The sequence below is a fragment of the Cyrtonyx montezumae genome, unplaced genomic scaffold (genome assembly GCF_038088225.1).
Source record: "Cyrtonyx montezumae isolate F1298 unplaced genomic scaffold, pur_monq_1.0 scaffold_10, whole genome shotgun sequence".
NCBI classification, from domain to species: Eukaryota; Metazoa; Chordata; class Aves; order Galliformes; family Odontophoridae; genus Cyrtonyx; species Cyrtonyx montezumae.
In genome coordinates, this window is record NW_027071826.1 from 42,068,011 (window position 1) to 42,091,538 (window position 23,528).

A 23,528-nucleotide genomic window follows, 5' to 3' on the forward strand; every position below is an offset into this window, starting at 1 on the left:
ATTTGGAGCCAGTCACTACCTGGGCTGTGTCAATAACCACTTAAGTCATGCAGTTCTTTCCCAAGCGAGCAGAATATAAATGTCTGGCACACATTCCAAAACAGAAACTGGAACTTTATTTTCTAATGGAAATTCTGCAATAGACATTAAGCATTCATTTCTCCTGATAGCATGCCAGTGCCATTTTAACTCATGCAGCTGTACAGTACCAATCCAGAACAGACGACAGCATGGCCCTTCACAGCACTGGTCAGAGCCCCAGGCAGGCATCCATGATATTTTTCCCCCACCATATCCTAAATGGTCCTATTCAGGTATTTGTAAATGTCAGAAGGAATCTGCTCATGATAACTAGCAGAAGTAAATTCTGAGTATGAAGACAGAGCAGAGAAAAAAAAAGTTGGGGAGAGAGAGTAAGGATTTAAAATGGGAATATTTACACCTGTTTTAATATAAGAACGCATAAACTCATTGCTAGCAGCATAGAGATATAAATATCTAAACCTCTGTGCTAAAAATTAAAAGTGGGTTGCACAATATGCAACAGTCAAAATCTAAAGATGTCACAATTCACTTCATGTAAGAGTATCTTCTGTTCCTAAGACCAAGTGAACTACCCTCTTCTCTCTATTTTTGAGAGCAACAGAGAACCACAAAAAAAGTATAATAAGACAAAGAAAAATGGAGGGAATAAAAAAGCCCTTACTTTGGCTTCTCCAATTTTCCTAAACATTGATGCCAAACCAAACAGTACCATTGGCTTCACTGTCTTACAGTGAAGTAAGCCAGACTGGACAGACAGCTTAGACCAGTGAAATGAATTGCACAATTTCAGTTCCAGCTATAAGAGGTGGAATCTGGAATGTTCTCTTTCCTACAGCCTGAAAGGTAAGGAGGGAGAAGACTGCTCTGCAAGTCAGCAAGCCCAGCACGCCAAGCCACTGCCAAACATTTAAGTTACATGTCTGAAGCTAGCAGACAGTCTTAATTCCCTTCTTCCAGATGGCAAAAACTTTAGAGAGCACAGCCATTACCAAAAGCCTCAAAATTTATTTATGCTGTACATACCATTACCTCAAATAATGTAAAAACTCAACTGATTTCACAGGACTTGGGTGAAATTTCTATATTGCTTTCCTTAAGTATCATTACAGAAATACACTGTTTTAACAGCATAGACAAAACAGCCTCAACAAACTAGCTCATACCATAGGAAGAAAACTTCATTATTATTTTAGAACGGGGGGGAGGGGAAGCACTCTTTCTCACATTTTGGTTTGGCAATTCTATTTATGAATTTATTTCAATTAGCTAGGTTATTCCCCTCAATTTACTTTGAAGCCAATTCAAATTCCCTGGAGAATTCCTTTTTGAAATTAAAATACTCAGAGCTAATTATTTAGCACCTTTAACATTCCAACTGTTTTTCCAACATCTTTGTGAAAGATAAACAACAACACACCACAGATAGCTCAAGGAACCTATTGCCACCGGATGCCCAGAGCATTAAAACAACATATTAATAAAGGAACATTTGTCAGTATGACAGCACTAATAACAGAGTATGAAATCTTGAATTTGCCTGACCTCAGGTCATATCGCATGCTGTCATCCAAACCCCTAGGTTAATCATGAACTACTATAGCTAATTTAGGTCTAGGTTCAAAATCTATTTTTTCCTTCTTTCTCAGAAATAGGAGGAAAGAGGCCAGTAACCTGGTGAACACAACAGCATCTTAAGCAACTGTTCACGCTTTTAACATCCATCTTTATCTATATTCTTCTAATTTCTCTTGGAAAAACCTCCTCTCTTTCCAATAGTCTCCCCAGCATCCTTGTTTCCCAACTAACATAATGACATTCTGCTGGCCATAGAGAAGTAGCAGAAAGCTGATAACCCCTTTGTGAGTTGTCTTACCACTAAGCCACTAAGGTCTGCACAGCAGTTCCTTCCTTTTCTCACACCTAGCCTTCATTCTTCTCATCTGCCTCAAACTAAACAGACCAATTCATGCAAGTAAGCCAGCCCTACATACAGACCTTCAACAATTTTATGGATGCATCCACATGACATTTATAAAGTGGTTGTAGATCAATATTTCTGGACAACAAAAAAGACCAATCCCCTTCTACATCACAATATTAATAAGCTCTACGAATTTGCTGGATCATCTTTCAGACAAAAAACTTAATTCAGAGAAGTGGTAAAATCTCATGGACACTTTAAGAAGTCTTACCTCAAAAGCAGAATCTGCATTTTACAATTATTTAACTTATCACCTTCTGTTCTCAGTGAAACTACTTCAAGATTCAGTTCTCTGTATTTCTATAGTTTCTGTGGTAGCGTACTTCATAATTATTAAGATTTAATCATGGGATACTAAGGCAAAAAAAAAAAAAAAAGGGAAAAAAGGCATCTCCTTAGAAGAATGTGTCTTAGAACATCTCAGGCCTCCCAAGTGCAAAAACAACTTTTCTTCCTTGTATCTCTGGACAACACAGTCATAAAGGTCCTGTAGTATGGCTCTCTAGGGCCTCCACATGTACTTTTCTCCTGCACAAATCTTGCATCAAATTTTGCACCACAGACAAGGCAAAAGGCAAGGAGGTTACAGCCGAGTATCCCATTTGTTGCAAAAGGCCCCACGTCAAATCTGAGATTTCAAGTAATTAAATTTATACTGGGTTTCTAATTGAATATTTCTTGACATAACAAACATAGCATCTGTTGCAAATGTTTTCTGAAGCAATGAAACACTGGAATGTGCTTCCTTTCTTCCAGATACATCATTTCATTAATTTTAACACTATATTTAACAAGAGGCTCCTCAAAAAAACAAAAGGATAAATGATTCCAAGACGCAAAGCTGCACATAATAACAGTACTTTTTTCAAAGAATGACAAATGGGATCAGCTCTTACCTCAATTTTATCTGTTTTTGCATCTCCCCAGTAAAGTTTGTCCTCTTCAAGATCCAGTGCCAAACCATTAGGCCAACCCAGGGATGTATTCACCAGAACTCTCCTCTCTGAGCCGTCCAAATAAGCGCATTCTATCTTTGGGCTTTCACCCCAGTCTGTCCAATACATGTAACTGTAAAGAAAATGACAGAAACAATCAGTGCATGTAACCTGCAAGACAAAAAGTAAGATCTGCTCTATTTTTCAAAGAACTTGAAAACTTTCTGCTTCCCAAGCCATAGCAAACAAATCAACCAACTTGAACTATCACCTCTCTGCACATGGAGGTTGAGGAGTCTCCTTCAAAAGCCACTTGGACATAGTCCTGGGCAACCTGCTCTGGATGTCTCTGCTTGAGAGGGGTTGGACTACATTGTAGAAAAGTTTGGGTTGAAAGAAATGTTAAAGGTCATCCAGTTCTAACCCCTGCCCACCTCAACCAGTCTGTAAATTCTGTAACCAGTAATGATAATGTAAAGTTTTAACTGTTAACTAAATCAAAGCACTGGAAGTGCATGGTGGCCCAATTCTTTAATAGATACAATGCTGAAGATACAGAGAAAATAAAATTCAACCAAACACACAACATGTTTTCATTCAAGAACACTGCATTTAGTGGTCATCTTCTACACACACAGCATATGTATGTGATGGATGAAGCAAGGGAAAGCTTGTTATGTGCAGAACAAAATGAACATGTGACAACATAAACATCACCTTGTAACATGCAGATTTTTCAAGCAGTTTCTGGAGGGCACAAACTGGACCTGAAAACTTACTAATGCTGGACTACCAATGAAAAAAAAAAAACTTACCCCATCACAGGATTGAGGACAATTGCACGAGGTTCATCTAGATTTTCAGATATAAGGATCTTTCTTGATGTCCCATTCAAACGGGTCACTTCAATGCGGTCTGTTCCAGTATCAGTCCAGTACAGGTTCCTTGCCACCCAGTCCACAGCAATGCCATCTGGATGGTTGATTTCTGTGGTTACCAGAGTCTGTGCTCCAGAGCCATCGAGGTAAGCCCGACGAATTGCTCGAACATCATCATCAGTCCAGTAGATGTAGCCTTCCACAGGATCATAGTCTATTGCAATTGCATGTCTGATATTGTCTATCTGCAGAATAATGTCAGTGAAATCTGGCATGTCCAAGGAAATCCTTCTCAAGTCAGTCCTCCTAGCAAGCAGCAACACTTCTTCAGCACCTGGGGAGAAAACCATTCATACTATCATTTTATTTTTGTTATTTATTGTTGAAGCCCCAGCAACAGAGTTATTTCACTACTGATGTGATCACTTTAACACAACACAGCAAACCATGAATTGCTGCTGTCACTGTAATAAGAGTAATATTCAAAACAAGGAGATTGAGCTTTCACTGAACTACAGACTTGTCTGAACAGGGAGTTATTCCTAAACACTTCTCAACTAGCTATTTGTGCTGGCACTCTTATTACATAGTGACAGCATATTTCTCCCAGCCTCCCCAGCTAATATGGACCATTTCACTCTCAATCTAGAAAAAGGCCATCCACACAGGTAGTTAGCTGAGGTCTACTGATTTGCTTTAAATCAGAAGCCCTCATTATCCAGATAAAAAAAGAACTACATGCAGGTGAATTGCCAAGGAGCACACCAACATCCAGATCAAATGTATTTTGACTAACGCAAACACGCCGCTTGCAGACACCGAGCTCCAATTTCCAGCCTGCACAACAACCTACCATGGAAAACAAGAACTGGACAGCACTAGCAACTCCATTTCTAGAGGTAAAATAGTGTTGGTGGCAACCAACATCTAACAGATTCCAATCCAATAATCACAAAGCCATCCTTGAAAAGGCTGCTGGTATCAAATCCCACCTGTGCCTCTACCATACCTCCAAGAAAGATTAGAATTTTTTACAATATTGGCTACATAATGGATGCTTCCCAAAACTACTTTTTCCACTATCAAGAAAGAAGTAACGGAAGAAGAAAAAGTTACAAAAGATAACCCAGGCTAAGCAGGAATAATGTCATTCATTTCACTAGCATGAATCGAACAGTAATTTGGTGGGGTAAGTCCAAATATTTCACTGTGTTATATAGAATTCCCCAGCTCGGCCAAACTTCCTGCCAGCGGTATCACTGCTTTAGACATGATTTTCAACAAACAAGCATTACATCTTTAAAAAAAAGAACTAACTGAAGGCTTCAGTATTTCACAAACAAATTACATTAAGGATTTGTTCCCGATAGCCCAATAGCAAGTCACAGCTATAGCAAATATTTCAGATCTGGTCAGATCTGATAATGAAACTAAGTCAGTAGGATACTTTTCTCTCTCTTGTACTCCACCTCCTCACTGCAGTTTTACTGCCATCAAACAACCTGGAGCATACACACTTCAAAGACTAACAGTTTTCCGTAGTTTCCTACTGGTACCTTCTTCTATCAGTACAAAACCAGGACACAGTAAAACATCAGGCTGCTGAAGACATTTCCTCCACATCCACCCACGTGCTTCAGAAAATAAATAGCAATATATGTGCTTTTCCTTCTCTCTCTAAATGTAGTTTCAGAGCTGACAAGTTTTTACATTTCAGCAAGACTCCAGAACTGGAAAGCAGAATGATGTCACTTCTTTCATTTAGCCCAGACTAGGAAGCACCAGCTGGAGGTGATAACTTGCAGGTCCCACCAACTGCCCAGATTAAATGAAAACGGTCAATATGGGACACATCCTCTTGAGACCACTACAAAGAACATAAATCCAAATCCTCACAAGAACATTCTTCTAGAAGAAAATTTCACCTAGGCGTATGTATGAAGTTTTGGGGACTCAGAAGAACCACACATCAAAACCTAATTCATACTTCCATCAGGAGCAGGACGGTACTGCAAATTGCTTTTGGATTTGGAAACCAGAGTTTCACCTCCAAATAATACCTCAGAAGCTCTGAATAGTGCTCAAGTTGCAAGGATTTGATAAAAAGGGTCTACAAGGGCAGTGTCTGAACAAAATCCAAGCAATTTTCCCAAATGAAGCGGTGCTGCCCTCCTCCTTGCTACTGCCTGCTTGTTCTCACTTCAGGACCACTCCTTTCCAGGTGCAAGCACAATAGGCAACAAGGTTATGTGCTGCATACCACACAAAAGAGCTGATCTAAACCAAAACCAACTCAGAAGAGATAAGGCTTAGTTTTTAGACAGAACAGTTCACTGCAGAGCTCTGTGAACACTTGTGCTGGCACGGCGAAGGCCTCCAGCAGAAATGCTTCTTCCAGCCAGTGGTAGCTGACAAAGTCCGCTAACTATGGCATCAGCTGAATCAGTGAACTTCAGAGGAAGGCATGGGCAGAAGGGAAACAACAACAAACCAGAACGTAAGAATACACAGAGAATTAGGAGGAAGGAGAATCCACATATTCTTGACAGCGAAGCAAGAAAGCAGTCTGCCTTCAAATTTCCTTAAGATTTTCTAATGTTAAAGGCTGAAAAACAAAACTTTTTTTCAGGAAGAGCTCCTCATGCTTCAAACTTCTGATTACTTATCTGAACATACCAAAACCAGTGACTTGCAGCCCAAGTTAAGCAGGAAACAGGCACAAGTGACCAGACAGCTTCTAAGGCTTCTCTCCTCCTTTGCTCCCCGAGGTAAACACAGCAAACAGTTTTTCATTTGTCAAGTTCCCCTTTTGTTAAGGGAACAACTTGTACCAGCAATTGTTAGAAAGCACTACTGGTAAAACTACTCTTCTTCAAAAGCTTTGTCAATCTCCTGGAAATAGGAGAAAAATAATGGAATACCTAAGATGTTACTTGGTATTTTCTATCGTACTTAGAAGCGTTGGCTGATAACCCACACAGTGGAAATGAATCAAGTGCTTTGGCAAAAAAAACAAAAACAAAACAAACAAACAAACAAAAAAATATATATAGCTTATACCTCCCTCTTCTACCATGCTTCTTAGGTAAGCAATCTTGGAATGATTAATAACCTGTAACAGCACACAGTACAAATTAAAGGTGACACTGCTAACAACTCTATCTGCTCCAACTGCTCTACCAAATGCAAGATAACTTCCTTTTTTAAGCAAGCAGAAAACTGCAGTTGTTGAAAGTACCTAAAAAAGCAGTCTGGGAACAAGAGAAGTTCAGAGTCTGATGAGCTCTTCTCTAATTCAAGGATTACCCCCAGCAACACTCACCTTTGGGCTATACTGACGTTTCTGGATAGACAACAGCTCCACAGTAGCTCTGCTAATTTCTTATGTAATGACAAGAAAAAGAGGAGCTACAAAATTTTTAAAGTTTGCACTCAGAACTGATCAATGTTAAAAAAGGATACTTTCAGCAAGCCTGTACAAATAGAAGGGCTTGTCCAGAACACGTCAAGGTAGGAAGCAGCAGAAATAAAAAGGAAGCCAAATCACCTGGATCATGGATGTTACCTCAAATAGTACAGATGGTCCACCACCACATGGCTTCTTTACAGGAAAAAATCCCATAAATACTATTTTGCAACACATTAGAACACAGAAAACACTTAGTTTCCCAATGCAAATTAAAATCACTCCCTAACAGCCAAAGGAGAGAAAGCCAATGGAGAGAGCACCTGCAGGTCCTGATCTGCAACTGCGGATCTCAGACAGTAAGCTACAATAGCACAACAAAAACAGCAACAAAATAGCTCATGAGACAAAGCTTTAAGTCTGGCTTCCATATTTCTGAAATACGGACTCTTCATTGGTAAGAGTCAGAATAAAACCCCACGTCTAGTGCAAGTGAAAACTCAGGCCCCACTACTCAGTATGGAAAAGGGGATGCACTTGGTCATCCAAATCTTCTATAAAAAGCTGAGTGGGGATAAATAACTTTTGGTTCAACTGTGTCAAGCAGCACTGCAACTCTCAGCCACCCACAGCACAGTTTCATATTCACCTTACCTTCTAATTTCCATTATATTAACATCTGCAATCGTAATCTTAATACTAAAGTATGTGTAGTGTGAAGCTGAATAGCACCAAATATATGCATAGCAACTGATAACACAGCAATTACCAGCATTACATGCATTTCTAAGACGGCCAACATTACAGGTATCACTGCATGGGAACAGACAGATAAGAATCAAACACATACGTTTTGCCTCTTCACGAATGATTGCATCTTCACCTTCGTTCATGGGGAACAAGGTCAGGGTTGAACATACCCGAGGAAGAAACCGGCAGATCAAAACTTAAGGCCCAGATTATACCCACAGGTGCTGGCTAGACAGTGGGCTGTAAGGCATTATTTATGGAGGATATTAATAACACCAAAACAGCAGTAATAACCAGACTCGACCATATCTCATCTAGCTGTTGTATGTACACATTCACTTGCATATCAAATATGATTTTGACCAGGAAAGGAGAAACAGGGCAGCCACTACCCCTTGAGAATTACCAACAGCATGATGACTTCAATCTTCCAGCAAAAGAAAAAAACAATCCTGCTTCTAACATACTCAGCCATTTGAACATTTTCTGCAGGCAGGGAACTTTGGGAATATTCTGTACCACAGAGACACGCAGCTGAAAACGATCATGGAGAAGACAACTTGGCAATCCAGGGCTTTAGGATTAGGCTGTTTTCTCTGTTGACCCAACTGACCAGAATAAAAATAATCATAATTCTACTTGACAAGTGGGACAGGACAGCTCATTGGTAGTTCAGCTGAACATTTTTTGGAGAATTCTTGTAATTTCTAACATGCCTCTAACTGACATTTATGGGAAAGAGAAATAATAAAGGGAATGAGCTACTTGACTGATTTAAAGTTCTGGCTGCTTGGCAATTTGTGCTGCAGAGATGCAACTGCTTAAAATGAATTACTGCTGTAAAGGAGAACAGGAAACCCTTTTACAAATATATTAACAGCAGGAGAAAAACTAAGGAAAATTTCCCTCCTTTACTCAACGAGGCAGGCAATATAACCACAGATGATAAGGAAAAGGCTGAGGTTCTCAATGCCTTCTTCACATCTGTCTTTAATAGACAGGACAGTTATCCAAATGGTACTTGCCCTGACCTGGAAGTCCGGGACGGGGTGCATAATGCACCCCCTGTGATTCAAGCAGAGACGGTCAGAGATCTTCTCCTCCATCTGAACTGCCACAAGTCCATGGGGCCAGATGGGATCCACCCAAGGGTGCTGAGGGAGCTAGCAGAGGTGATTGCCGAGCCACTTTCTGCCATCTATCAGCATTCCTGGTTATCTGGAGAGGTCCCACAAGATTGGAGGCTTGCCGATGTGACTCCCATCTTCAAGAAAGGCCGTAAGGAAGACCCGGGGAACTACAGGCCTGTCAGCCTGACCTCAGTATCAGGGAAAGTTATGGAACAGATGATATTGAGGGAGATCACACGACACGTGCATGGCAATAAAGGGATCAGACCCAGCCAGCACGGGTTCACCAGGGGCAGGTCGTGCTTGTCCAACCTCATCTCCTTCTATGACTGGGTGACCAGACAGGTAGATGAGGGAAAGGCTGTTGATGTAGTCTACCTGGACTTCAGCAAGGCCTTTGACACGGTCTCCCACAGTATTCTCCTAAGGAAACTGGCAGCCCGTGGTGTGGACAGGTTCACTCTTCTCTGGGTGGAGAACTGGCTGGAGGGCCGTGCCCAGAGGGTAGTGGTTAATGGAGTTAAGTCCAGCTGGCGTCCTGTAACGAGTGGTGTCCCCCAAGGGTCAGTTTTGGGGCCCATCTTGTTTAATATCTTTATTGATGACCTAGACGAGGGAATTGAGTGTACCCTCAGTAAGTTTGCAGATGACACAAAGCTGGGAGGATGTGTCAAACTGCCTGAGGGTAGGGAGGCCCTTCAGAGGGATTTGGATAGGCTGAACAGCTGGGCTGAGCAAAATGGGATGAGGTTCAATAAGACCAAGTGCCGGGTCCTGCACTTTGGCCACAATAACCCCATGCAATGCTATAGGCTTGGGGCAGAATGGCTTGAAGAATGTAGAGAGGAAAAGGACCTGGGGGTGTTGGTTGATGCTCGGCTCAACATGAGCCGGCAGTGTGCACAGGTGGCTAAGAAGGCCAACAGCATCCTGGCCTGTATTAGAAATAGTGTAGCCAGCAGGAGCAGGGAGGTGATCATCCCCCTGTACTCAGCTCTGGTGCGGCCGCACCTCGAGTACTGTGTTCAGTTTTGGGCCCCTCGCTACAAGAAGGACATTGAGGCCCTGGAGCGTGTTCAGAGAAGGGCAACAAAACTGGTGAGGGGCCTGGAGCACAAGTCTTATGAGGAGCGGCTGAGGGAGCTGGGATTGTTTAGTCTGGAGAAGAGGAGGCTCAGAGGAGACCTTATAGCACTCTACCACTTCCTGAAGGGGGGTTGTGGTGAGGAGGGGGTAGGCCTCTTCTCCCTGATAAGTAATGACAGGACGAGAGGGAATGGCCACAAGTTGCGCCAGGGAAGATTTAGATTAGACCTCAGGAAGCATTTCTTTTCTGAAAGAGTGGTCAGGCACTGGAATGGCCTGCCTAGGGAGGTGGTTGAGGCACCATCCCTAGCGCTGTTCAAGAAGCGTTTAGATGAGGTGCTTAAGGACTTAATTTAGTAGTTGGGTAGAGATAGTGATAGGAGGATGGTTGGACTAGATGATCTTATAGGTCCTTTCCAACCTTATGAACTTATGAACTTATGAACTTATGAATGAAGTTAAATTCTTACTCAACAAGGCTCTTGACAGACACTATCTACATCCTTAGATGTTACAAGACATGCAAGCAGAGAAAACGTTAACCCAGTACGTCTTGTTCCATTCTCCCCACCTCCTTTCTGAAAGCTTTCTCCTCATCACTGTGGACTAGGTTTGATAGATACAGAAATCCTGGCCTTTACTACAATGCACTCCAAAAATTAGTGTTTGTTATTACTATATTTGCCTCTACTATAAAAGAAGAGAAAAATCTGGCACTGGGCTCTGTGCACAGCATTATGAGATGAGAACTTATCTCAGCAGTGTTGTTGGTTCTCTCCAGAAACCTGGACAAACACGCTCGTCTGGCTCATTACTTTTATCTGCATCACGGAGGCATTTTGATTATTAGTGTTTGTAGGAATGTTTTCAAGGCTACAGAAATGTTACGCTGTGACTTGTCTGCTATAATGCTAGATATCCCAGAACCTGCCTAGTACATTATAGTGAGCTGTTTACCCAGCACTGGAGTGCTACAGCATTTATTTGATTAAATCGATGTTCACAAACCTTCTCACTGTTCCCATGTAGCCACATGACAAGAGATGCACAGAGAATCACCGTTATAGCATGGTCATCACACCATGACTCCTTGTGTGTAACTACTCTTTTTTTTCTTATTTATCTTTTCCTTGTGGGGTTCATGAGGGCAAATGCAAACTATCCCAAATACTATATCACAGCAGAAGTTCAGTAAGAGTCCTCTATGTGATCCATAGGTCAGCCACCAGAAAAAAACGAGGCCACTCAAGAGCTGCTATTCAGAAAGCATTTCAAGACTCAATTTCAAGTTCTTTTATTTTTCCCACCAATTCAAAAAACTATTTTACTTAAGCATGTTGGATTTTTTTAATCTCTAAAAGAGGTCTGCAACCTTCCATAGAATTTTCGGTAGGTTTGATATCCATAAAAACCCATGCAATGTTCTGCTTAACGTGCAGAACCAGTGCTAACAATATCTCAATTTAAAAAAACAAACAGAACAGAAAAACGTACTACTGTTCAAGGCAGTAATTCTCACTTCCTGAAGACTATATTCTCTCTTTGCAATCAAGAAATCCCACAGAAGCAGGTTAGGAGACTTTTTTGTTTGTACATGTGACGCTTTCCTTCCATTCCCAGGAACCAATTATTTTTAATACCCATACTAGGTATAGTGTTTGCTTTGATTTCGTTGTTTTGTGTGCTTGCTATTAAAAATTCATGCTTCAGCGCTGAAAATGGCAGCTGCATTCTATTTGCAAAATTAACTGCAATCAGAGCTGACAGCAGTGAAGCAGGCCATCTCACCAGCCTGACAAGAGCCTTTTTTATTCTTCCCTTGGCCCACTTCACATTTGACAAGTGACAAGACGTCTATAATACAGTAACAAATGCTCCAATTTATTCACCCAATCTAAACAAATGTAGACTGCAGTGGTTCCTTCTGCTAATCCATGCCAGAAAACACCATGCTATTCCTTTCCCATTTGTCTGCCTGCTAATCAGGCCAGAACAATGCTCCATTGTGGGACTCTTCCCCTAGTTCTGTGTACACGCATGTGCATACACACCCAGTCTATATAAAGGCAACTTTTGAGATCTCTATATTTGTGGGGGAAAAAAAAAATCAGATAAAGTACAACAATGGTAAAGCTTTTCGTTCTTCTTTGTGGAACAAAGCAGTCAGCTCTTTTTGAAAGCGGTCCATTAGAAAGTACTTTGACTGCAGGCAACTCTTTTACAATCTGTTTGAAATAAGGGGGTGGGGGAGAAACTTCATGATTCTGTATGGAGTGCATGAAAATAAGAAATGCTGCCATGCTGTTTAACAATCTCCACAATATCTAAAACAGTTACAACATCTTGCATAATGTTCAGCATCAGCCAGTCTTCACACCACAGTAAGAATGATGTAATGAAATTATGAGAGGTTGAAAGCTGGTATCAAACCCCACTCTCGCTACTTAACTTCTGCAGAACATAAAAACATTTAAGGAGATTGAACAAACTTTGAGAATACCCACAAATAAAGACCACTGCTTCGTATTGCAGCGATGCAGGCTCTGAGTGGGGAGAGACAGGGAATGTACTCTCCTACTTGACACTACCAGGGGAAGCATGCAGCATGTATCAGGTTTATCAGTTTAAAACTGAGAGTTGCATGCAGTCAAAGTATGCAACCAACAAAACAGAAACAGGAAAGGTTTATTTCAGAGAATGTTTTGAGTGCCCACATTCGGGCTTGAATTGAAAGGTAAGTAGGCACAACGAAAACACTTCTGACAAAGGAAGGAAATACCAGAGCACTCACGTAACTCTTAAATTACATCATATCTCCCTGCACGTTGTACTGAAAAGCTGTTGTCCAATGTTCCTTCTATTACTTCCATAGCAGACTCCTAATAGTTACTTTTCCCAAATCAGAAAAGAGCTACAATTTCAGGCAGGGTTATGATGTTCACAAACGAACAAGTACCTCAAACAGAATATTAAACTCTACAGGTGATATCATCAGCACAAAACAGCTGACTAAGACATAAGCAATGCTTCTTCCAAAGAATGCTGCTGTTACACAGAATACACAGTTAACACTGTTCTAGTTCAGGGCCTAGGATCTACAAAGCATCTCAAGACTGTATGTACCTAGTACCACAGCTTTGTAAAGCTACTGCTAAGAGAGAAGCTGCTAACTCTCAGAAGATCTTTCCAGTTAAAACTGCACTGGCAGTAACCTGATCACCACAACTGCTTAGCTCTTGCTGTACCAAGAAAAAGAATTTACCCTTATACAGACACTTCATCCAAAGACCTCAAAGCAGTTCAACAATCAAGTCTTAACTCCTGCCCTGAGGTCAGGTTGTCTGTATGCTATATGCTTTGAAGAGAGAGCACAGGCAGGAAGTTGGAAATGTTAAGCGGTAAATCTGAATGTTAACTTACTGTTCTCACAGTCCCAGCTCCTAATTTTAATTAGCAAAAAATTAACTCCTCTTTTAATAGAATTCTTAATAACAGTGTATTGCAAGACATAGGAAAAAGGGTGGACTAAGAAAAAGTCTGCCACAAATTCTCACTTCTAGAAATACAGTGCAATTGTTGGATTCTGGTATTTCCTTGCAATGCACAGTTTTAAAGCACCTGTTGTTGGTTTTTTTTGTTGTTGTTTTTTTTGTTTTGTTTTGTTTTTTGTTTTTAGGAGGTACACAACCCTACAGACTTAGACTATGAAATCACTATCTTTTAAAGCAGTTCAGCCACTTTACTAGATTCTGTTACACAAAGTTCTGGTGCTGACATCTTCAAACACCAACAATCAAAAACCCATTAAACTCAACAAGTTACATAATTAATATATATATTTTTAAATACTGTGCAGAAGAAAAACAACAGTTTTACTGTAATCCCACTTTGGTTGCATTCTAATTGCAGAAGTTTCAAACTCATCAAGAAACCTTACAATACATCGGTTTCTCCGCACTGTTTTCCTCCATAACATCACGCCTCACAGGCTCCCCCAAGGTTGATAGCTGTATGATGCTTTGAAGCTTAAGTGTTAATAATTAGTTTCAAGTGTGATGGAGCCACAGAAAATACAGCCACCATCATCTGTCAAAGGATACACATCATGGAAAAAGCTACAAACAATTACAAGTTTGGGTTTGCAGATCTCAACCCTTCTGTCGCTACTTTGATGCAGTAAAAGTGTGCCTGCTCACAATATGCTGGAAGAGGCAGTCAAGCTGCAGAAGCTTAACAAGCAAGCACTGAGACTTGGTAACTTTCCATGGGCAGGTACTTCAGGCATGGAAAATGCGAGATAACAAGAGTTTACACATAAACCTCAGTGCAGACAAAGGGTGTGGTTCTTCTGAAGCATAAAAACTGAGCTGATTGGAAGACTCAACATGCACAAAATGAGTTAGCTACCATCTCTAACTGGAACGTGTTCTGCTTTTTCAAAGCAGTCATCAATCTGCAACACACCAGTCTGGAAAGAGTTTCATTTATTGCTCCTGTAAGCTTGCTGAAAACAGAGTTAGAAGAAGATAAGGCAGACTTTCCACTCCCTCCAGGTTTGCTCCTTACAGCATGTTTCTAATGGCTGATATCCAGTGAAATTTTAAACAAGGCCATTTCCATAAGAGGCTATTTCATTTCTGCACTACACAAAGTGCTCCACATTTAGGAGGATAAAGGATACTATGAATAGAAAATAATGTAATCTTTTCATACAGATCAAATGAAATCATAACCAAAAATACAGCCAAAAGCAAGGGGAAAACATATTCAAGACAAACAATACACACAAATGAAGAAAAGAAAAAAACACAATGAAATTTTTATGAAATGGAGTAGAACTAGAAGAAGTCTATTGCTTTACTTAACTTACACCACCAAGGTTCAAAACCAGCACAGAAATGAACAAACCTTCCACTATTCTGATTCCTATGAATGCAGAAGCAACAGAAAAAAAATAGAATGCTTAAGAATCCTAGGAAACATTTTGGAGATAATACCCAAAAGGATGGCTTATTCATTGGCTTCCTACTTGCAGAGTATCCCCCATATTTCCTAATCCATTTTTCATTGCTGGAGAGTTTTTACAATTCTTCCTCTTTAACTGCAAAGGCATCTCAGTGGCATGTAGTCCCACACGTATTGTTTCCAACTAAGTAATACAATTACAGCTCATTGAGTGCTGAAGGATCAGTGGGATGTGTTTGGAGTAAGAAGTGTACCATAGTCAAAATGGGTCTGGATGCAGGGAATGAAGCGTTATTTCCTCGTTCAACCTACTTCATCTCATTTTCATAGCCTAAGATTTGTATAAATCTCCACCTTGCAGGAACTCCGCTGTATATTCTTTGTGTATGTGAACTACTATCCAAACTTCCCCTCTCATCTGGCGGAAAACACCCACCTTCCACAAGATCATCTGTTGGAGGGTTGGAAACAACACAAAATTACAGATCTAAAATGGTAGCAGGCATTTAGGGAGATGCCAGTTACACAAATGCCTAGTTCAAAGAGGCCATCTTCAAGAAGGCCCCAGATAAGTCTTAGAAAAGCAACACATGGGGTTAGCTGCTCCTTGACAGAAGGAAACGCCACTGGGAGCACAGCAGCAAGATGGAGAACAAGAAATCCTGCCAAGCCTATGAACGAGATCTCCTGATGGTAATCAGAAGTCATCTGTGAAGACAGAGCATGGTGCAACAAAAGTATCTTCTGTGTTTGTTTGTTTTTTGTTTTTGTTTTGTTTCCCCATGATTGCATTTCAATCAGATAACACACAGGGGAAAGAGATATTCATGGAGGGATTCTTTCAATATTTTTCTCCACAATATATTTTGTTGGTAATATAATTTTTCTACTCTTTGTTTTCCAACAGAGAGATTGGCACATAATTGCTCCTTCCTTCTGTTTTGCATTGTTAAGAAAGGCAAGGAGAAATTACGCAGTTGAGAATATTACCCAACTCTGATGAACTGCCTCAACAACAGAATCAAGGATTAAAAGAAAGGGAGCTGATTATTCAAACACTTGAAGCTACTGCCTTTTTCCCCAATTACGAGAACAGAGTTTTATTTTGAGAAACTAGAATTTCATAGTTATTTGAAAAACTACAAACGTTCTGCCTTTGCAGAGGAAATCCTACAGCTCCTATGAGGGACTGACTCAAAAGCCAAAGCTTTCTGACTTTAAAGCAAATAACAGTTGCTTTGTACTGCAAAAATGCTTCTCTGGTGAGTTGCGGTCAACATGCCAAATGTCCCAGATAACCACTTACACTTTGATATGCCAGGTACAAGATACATGCAAAAGCAGCTAGCTAATTAGAAAGTACACATTAACCATCGGTCATAACTTGCACAGGAAATAGACGATTTTTCTAGAGAAACAAATATCTTCCTCTCCAAACTTCAGTTTGCACAACCGTTGTGGGTTACCCTTGGTAGGCAACTCAGCATCACCCAGCCATTCACTCGCTGCCCCCCAAGTGGGATGGGGAAGAGAATCAATTGGAAGGGCAAAAGTGAGAAAACTGTTTTGAGGTTGGATGAAGACAATTAAATAGGTAAATAAATAAATAAACAAACCTATACGCATAAGTAAAGCAAATTAAAGAATCCATTTACTACTTCCTGTGTGCAGGGAAAATGAACGATGTTCAGGTGAAATTGCTATATTTATGTAATGTGTAGAGTAAAAATCTGTAGTTTTACTGAAATGTTTTATTGTTACATTGCAACAAGCATTATGGAGAAGCAAATATAAAACTGAAAAATAGCTCTTAGAACCTTGGGGCATGCAGATTCCAGAAACTGCACAGATCCTGGAATTATTTTGAGTTCCTATAACTCTAAGAACCTCTATTGAACTTAAAAAGACATACTATTTTTTTAAAATATTACTGAAGTCCTAGTTTATTCTACTTTAAACTCTACAGACATGGTTTCAAATTATTAAAAGTTCGGAAGGGTGAGGTTTGTTTTCCCTCAAAATGCTTTGTGCCATCAGACATAGATGAATACGCTTTAAAATTCTGACACACAAGTTGACCTGCTTGGTACCATGATAGCAGAGAACGATGTGCAATGATAGTAATATCCTTTGGGAATGGAACACAGACAGAGAGAATTTAAGAAGCTGGGATGACCATTTACAGGGAAACAAACCCACTTCTAAGAAAAAAGATGAGGCATTGAACATTTTAGAGGGCTAGCATCATTGGCTCTAAATAGAGAAGAAAGATTGCACATTTTCCAGAAACATGCAGGGAACAGACTGCTGAATACTATTTGCAGAAATTAGTTCAATCTTGAAAGAATGCATACCTATCTTATAAAAGAGACCGAAAGTAGAGTTTAATCCCAATTAGCTGACAATATATACCATAATCCTCTAGATTTGACTATGATTAAACTGAACTACAAGGCCAAGGCAAAGACAAGAGGGAAAAGCAGTGGAAATCTGAGACTGCACCTCTGCCCCTCAGAATAAAGCAAAACTCTCTCCATGGAAGTAGAACAGGGTGGAAAAATCCAGGTTGCATACATATCAAGTGGTAAAATTATACCAAAAAGTGCACCAGAGCAGTAATCAGAAACAGATAAATTAATCTTGTTCACTGTGCACCAAGCAAAGAAAGGCAAGAGAAAAGACTGCTAGCGTGATAAGCATACACAAGATGGAGTTGCTCAAAGAAGAGCTATCACTTGAAGACTGCACTGCATTGCAGAATTACACATCCCTTTTAAATGGCTGCAACCAAATTCTTGTTCCATTCTCAAAGATTTATGGGATTACTCAAGTAGGATTTCAGAAGACTTTCAAACAAACACATATTAATCAAGAAAGCCACTTGGTCTAAGAAGTTCTGTTTTGAAGTATGACATTTCAGAGTTCAGTTATTCCTGGAAATTACATGGTAATTAGAATTATTACTGACTAGAACACTCTTCACAGGCGCTTACTTCAGACTAGAGCTGTTGGGCTCCAGCAGGCATTACAAACAGTAACTTCCTTATATTATAAATGGGCAAGACTGGGTTCTTTCACTCAAAGATCTGAAAAGGAATGCGTTACTTTTTGGTTCACCCAATGCCTGTCAGGCAACAGATATTAATGCAGTTTCATTAACTGCCTTTACAACTCAGGTTACAGAACTTCCTCAGAGTTGCAGTGAAGTCGCAAGATTCTCAGCTTCCTACGAGTTACACTGATTACTATCTCTTTGTTTTTAGTACCTCAGGCCATAGTACAAACAGAACTCTTTGTCCTCCCTTCCAGAAAAGGGTGGTCCAATACAACTTCATAAGTAATTTCAAAGATCTTGGCTTGAAAGCTCACTTGAAAAATCGCAGAATCATAAGATATCCCAAGTTGAAAGGGACCCAAAGGATCACAGTCCAACTCCTGACTCCACACAGGATCACCTAAAAATTAAACCATACGTTCACGCATTGCCCAAACACTCCTTGAACTCCAGCAGCTCCAGGCTGTGCCCAGAGCCCTGGGCAGCCTGTTCCCAGCTCACTGCCTGTGGAGAAGAACCTTTCACTAACACTCAACCCAACCCACACAGCTCCCTCGGGCCCTGTCACCGTCACACATAGCAGAGCTCAGCGCTGCCCTCCACTCCCCGTGAGGGTGCGGCCGCCACGAGGCCTCCCCTCAGCTCCTCTGCTCTGTGCTGAGCACACCTGGGCACAGATCACCTGCTCCTCACACACCTTGCCTCACAGACCTTTCACCATCTTCATAGCCCTCCTCTGGGTGCTCTCTAACAGTTTTTTATGGCCTTCTGATACTGTGGTACCCAAAACAGTGGTGGAGGTGAGGCTGCACAGTGCAGAGCTGAGCGGGAATTTTTACTGAGTGTTCACAGGACTGCTAATGGAACAATTCCGCTGACGTAATGAATAGACATGGAATTACAACCTCCCTACCCAACTCTACAACTGCAAGAAAAGCACTCATCTTGTCTACACCTTCAGCAATCAAATACCCCGATCAACAAGCCTGCCACTACACAGACAAAAAAAAACTTGTAATATTTATCAAATGTTGCACACATCTTTTCCTAGCAAATCCAGCTATGGGTGTGGACAGAGAAGAAAATTCAACTGATAAAAACTTCAGGCAACAGAGCAACATCAAGTGTGAAGGGAAGTAGCACAATAAATCTGATACCTGCACAAAACAAGAACACATTCCCAGAGAGGATCTTGTGCATGATGCTAGTTGTCATCTATCCATATGTTTAAGCCATATATTTAATCTTATTAGTGAAGTATATCTGCTGTATAGCTTTTTTTCCCCTTTACATTGCGTAACTCCTTAGCACCAGAGAGAAAACAAGGATGAACCCATACAGAAAGCCAAAATTAAAGAATTATTCACTTAACGTAGGTGCAAGAGTTACTGCTCCAGCAAATCAGTATTTATATGTTCAGAAAAAGGCTAAAGATCCAGACTTCTGAAGTTTCAGTGCACGAAGACACAAACAACAGCAAACAATACAGTAGCATAGCCAGTTCTTGAATTCATGTCTTCTTAATTACCTAGCCAAATTACCATTCAACAGTTACTCTGCAGCAAGCTACAATTCTCGTATCTGAATGTTCTGCATGTGCACAGTCTTCACTATCCAAGAGAGCTGAAATTGCTTAAGAGTCCCAATCTCAAGGCTTATCTGCACAAGAATACTTTCTGACAGAACTATACAGCAATAGTATATAGCTGTAATTGTACCAGTAAACTCCCAACATGGACAGAGGTTTTGAGAACTAAATGCTTTTTCCTCTTACAGAGGAATTCATGGTACTATTTTTGCAATTCACTTCAAAGTCTAACATCAAGGAAGCCGATATGCCTAAGTGACTTAGCACTTTAGCTAACAGGCAGCAAAACGGAGAGGTGGTCAACACTGTTGCATCTGTAGTTCCTGACACAACTTTACTACAAAGGACTCGTGCAGAGAACAAAAAGTCAGTTCCTTGCAACCAAGGAGTTAATTTTAATTAATAAGAGTGGAAAGAGAAGCACATGGATGCCGGCATAAGGCAGACAGGACAACAAAAGATGTGGAGCTTGGGAAAGAAATAATCCATAAAACTGAACCAAAAGGCCACATTCTTATGCAAAACCAGATTTCCTGTTCCCATCCCACTTTTTTGCCCTCCTTTGACAGAACACCCTTGACAGATTGTCCGGCTTGACAATGGAAAGGTGAAAGCACAGTATAAGCAGTCACTCCTGCTTGCGCTATCCGCCAAAATGCCAAAAGCGGGCTGACCTTCATTCCCACTGCCAGAAACATAAGGTCAATATGAACGTCTAAAAAGGTTGTCCTGCATATTCAGCAATGTTTTTTAAAGGCTGTGAAAGGGAAACTTTCCAAAGCTGGAAAGAAGGAAAGAGAAAGGTCTTTCAAGCAGCTGCAAGAACTACCTTATAAGCCTTTCAATTGTAGCAGGATGAGCTAATAAAGCTAGCCCTTAAGCCCTGGAGATTCGGTGTTCAAATTCTGTTTCAAGTTCACAAATGAAAGGACACCATTATGCTTGCTTTAGTACTTAGAGGAATCAACCCACATCAGAAAATAACTACACACTTTGACTCGCCTCGTGAAAACGCAGCAGAGACAGGCAACGGATGGTCCTTCAGTCTGTCCGTAGAACCTTGTCTCGCAGCATCCCTATGGCTACATTAGCGTTAAACCCGTGTTCTGCTATGATTAATTTTTTTAAAAGAAGTTTCCTGAACAATAATAGAGCCAAGCTCTCCAAGTATACCACTTGACTCAATTTATTGATGTGAACATGCATCTAGTTATGTACTTCGTTTAAAGCATGTGCTCTAGCTATTATTCTTTGAATGGCCTTTTTTCTGGTGGTAATAGTAATAATACAAGGTTCCTCATCTATGTTTCAGTGATAGGGAACTGGCGCCTGAAAAGCTACTCATCCTATTATCTTATTCAGTTTTATAAGCTGCTTCGTACACAGCCTTGGCTGACTTTTTGAAAATTAATGTAACGTCCAAAAGTACAGTGCTTCATATATCGCTTCACAGAGAACAGCCCAAAGGGAAACAGAAGGATTAGTCATCATCAGCACCAGAAAAGTGATATTTTCAGTTTAAAACTTATTTTTTTCATTTTTCCGTTCAGATTATTTCATTATGAAACTAATGGACGCAGGGGAAAAACATATGAGTTTATCTCTGAAACAGTATACGAGCACACAGACTGAGACTCAACTGCTTTCAGCAGGTCTTAAGCATACTGCTCTTTGATATGCAACCAGACGGCAACAGGAAGCAAACCTCTGCCTATGGGCCTCTGATCAAATAGAAAGAGATCCTACAGTAATTTTCTTCTAATAAATTGCTTCTGCAATGGCCTCCACATGCTATTCCATTTCTACAGAAACTGGCAACACAAAATGCAGTTAAAGCGTACACAATTTCTGTAACTCAGCAAAATTTTGGTAACCAGGTAGGAAATTTGAGTGCAAAGTTTCAGCAATTAGGACAAAGTGTCTGCAATTTCAGGAGAACACTGAAATTCCAGTACGTCCAGACAGTTCCATTCAGTTCACTTCATCAAGACTTAACATTTAAGCAGTAAGCCCAAACCAAGTCAAGAGCACTACTGTAGAAAAGCCAAGCTCTTACCTGATTTGCACGTCCTGCCATCATCTTCTAGCTGCACACCAGTGGGACAGGCACAGCTGTAGAAGGGGTCTCTTGGTGAAAGCAGGCACAGATGGGAGCAACCACCATTGTTTTCTTCGCATGGAGTGTGAACTTCAAGAAACCAAACAAATGATCAATCAGACTCATTTTCCTTTTTTCTAGAACATCTAAAAGCCTTTATTCTTTTTTCCTATGAGCAAGCTACCACAGATCCCGAGTGACTGGTGTGGGATTGGTGCTAAATAACGAAGGAACCACAAAATAAAGTGCTTGATGCCTCATCCCTCTCCAGCAATTTATTTCTGGGAGTATCTAATCTGAGATGTACAGAAGGCCAACTTTGAAAGAACTGACAGTTCAGCATATTCTCACTGTCCTGTTCTTCCAATGTTTCTGAAGCTGAACACAGTTAACAGCTCTGGACACTACATATTTCACCAACGCTGGGTCTGCTAAGCAGCATGGAAATGTGAACTGGGGCTTGGAATACCCTACGAATTACAGTACTGCTGCATGTTGGAAATAAGCTTTTTTTCCAGCTGCAAGACACATCTCTGAACCATCAGGAAATGCACAGAGGGAACATGTAAATCCCATGGACACTTCATCAACATTAGAAAAAGCACAAATGCTATAAAGATTACAGTTATCTATTCTTTCCTCTCAGCTCCCCGGTAATTCTGAAAACATGAAAGTAAATTTTAAAAATGATGGGAGTAGGGGAGGAAAGGACGGGAGTGCAATTTACCTGGAACAAAAAATGACTGCAAGATACAGAGCAGTAACCACAAATAATTACAGAAAACACTGACATATTTAATAACAAAGACATTGCAAGCGCTCTCAAAAGCTTATTCAAACTGATTTTAAGTACTTCATTATAGAAATACAAAAATTCCAGCTAATTTGACTTGTGTTTCTTCCACTGATAGTCACAGAAAGTTGGAAAGGAAGACATATGAACCTGATCTTAATGAAGTCAATGGCATTTCAGCTATTTTCAGCAGATCATATTTTCATCATATTTTCATTGTGACTGACCCAGAAATAATGTGACCCACGGCTGGGACATTCCCTGAGCTAAATGCAATGGCAAGAATTCAGCATAGACAAATTCTTATCTGGAGCTCTGAAATAAACCAGGGTGCTGTGCATACCTGACAACCTCAATGAAAACTTGCACGTGTTGTATCACCAAAGTGATCTCCTTTTCCTTAATTCCAAGCCTGTTTGCTGATATCCTATAAACTTTGCTGGGGAACATGACTTTAGAACTGGCATAATTGAACTAGACAATCCAAATAAACAAGAATATTTTCCCTATGGAAGATATGATACTTCCCAGAGCTACTGAATTATACACATTCCCACACTATTGTTTTTATCTCATTTTCACTATTCTACTAAAAACAGGCTAGGCCAATTCCCATGTGAAATCAAACACATAAAATATACAGATAGTCTTTTTAAATTCTCTATTCCCTAACACCTTTCCTCCTTTGAAGGATCAACAAACAAAGGTAAAAAAGAGGCACAGACATTTTTTATGGAAGCTGAATACCTTTCCATAACAAAACTCCAAATCTGTTGCATACTGAAGATAAGCAACACTGAGTCTGGCCTGCAAAAATT

The 23,528-nt window shown here is 40.4% G+C and overlaps 1 protein-coding gene across 2 annotated transcripts in view; it reads right to left on the bottom strand.

Annotated features, from left to right (window-relative positions):
• LRP5 (LDL receptor related protein 5) overlaps positions 1 to 23,528 on the bottom strand; it is a 129,091-nt gene that overhangs the window by 54,611 nt on the left and 50,952 nt on the right. For both annotated transcript variants that reach the window (XM_065755109.1, XM_065755110.1), the window contains exons 5-7: positions 21,876 to 22,007; positions 3,777 to 4,173; positions 2,923 to 3,094 (exon numbers count right to left, since the gene is read on the bottom strand). In XM_065755109.1, the coding sequence (XP_065611181.1) occupies positions 2,923 to 3,094; positions 3,777 to 4,173; positions 21,876 to 22,007 (701 nt within the window). The remainder of the gene's footprint in view (positions 1 to 2,922; positions 3,095 to 3,776; positions 4,174 to 21,875; positions 22,008 to 23,528) is intronic.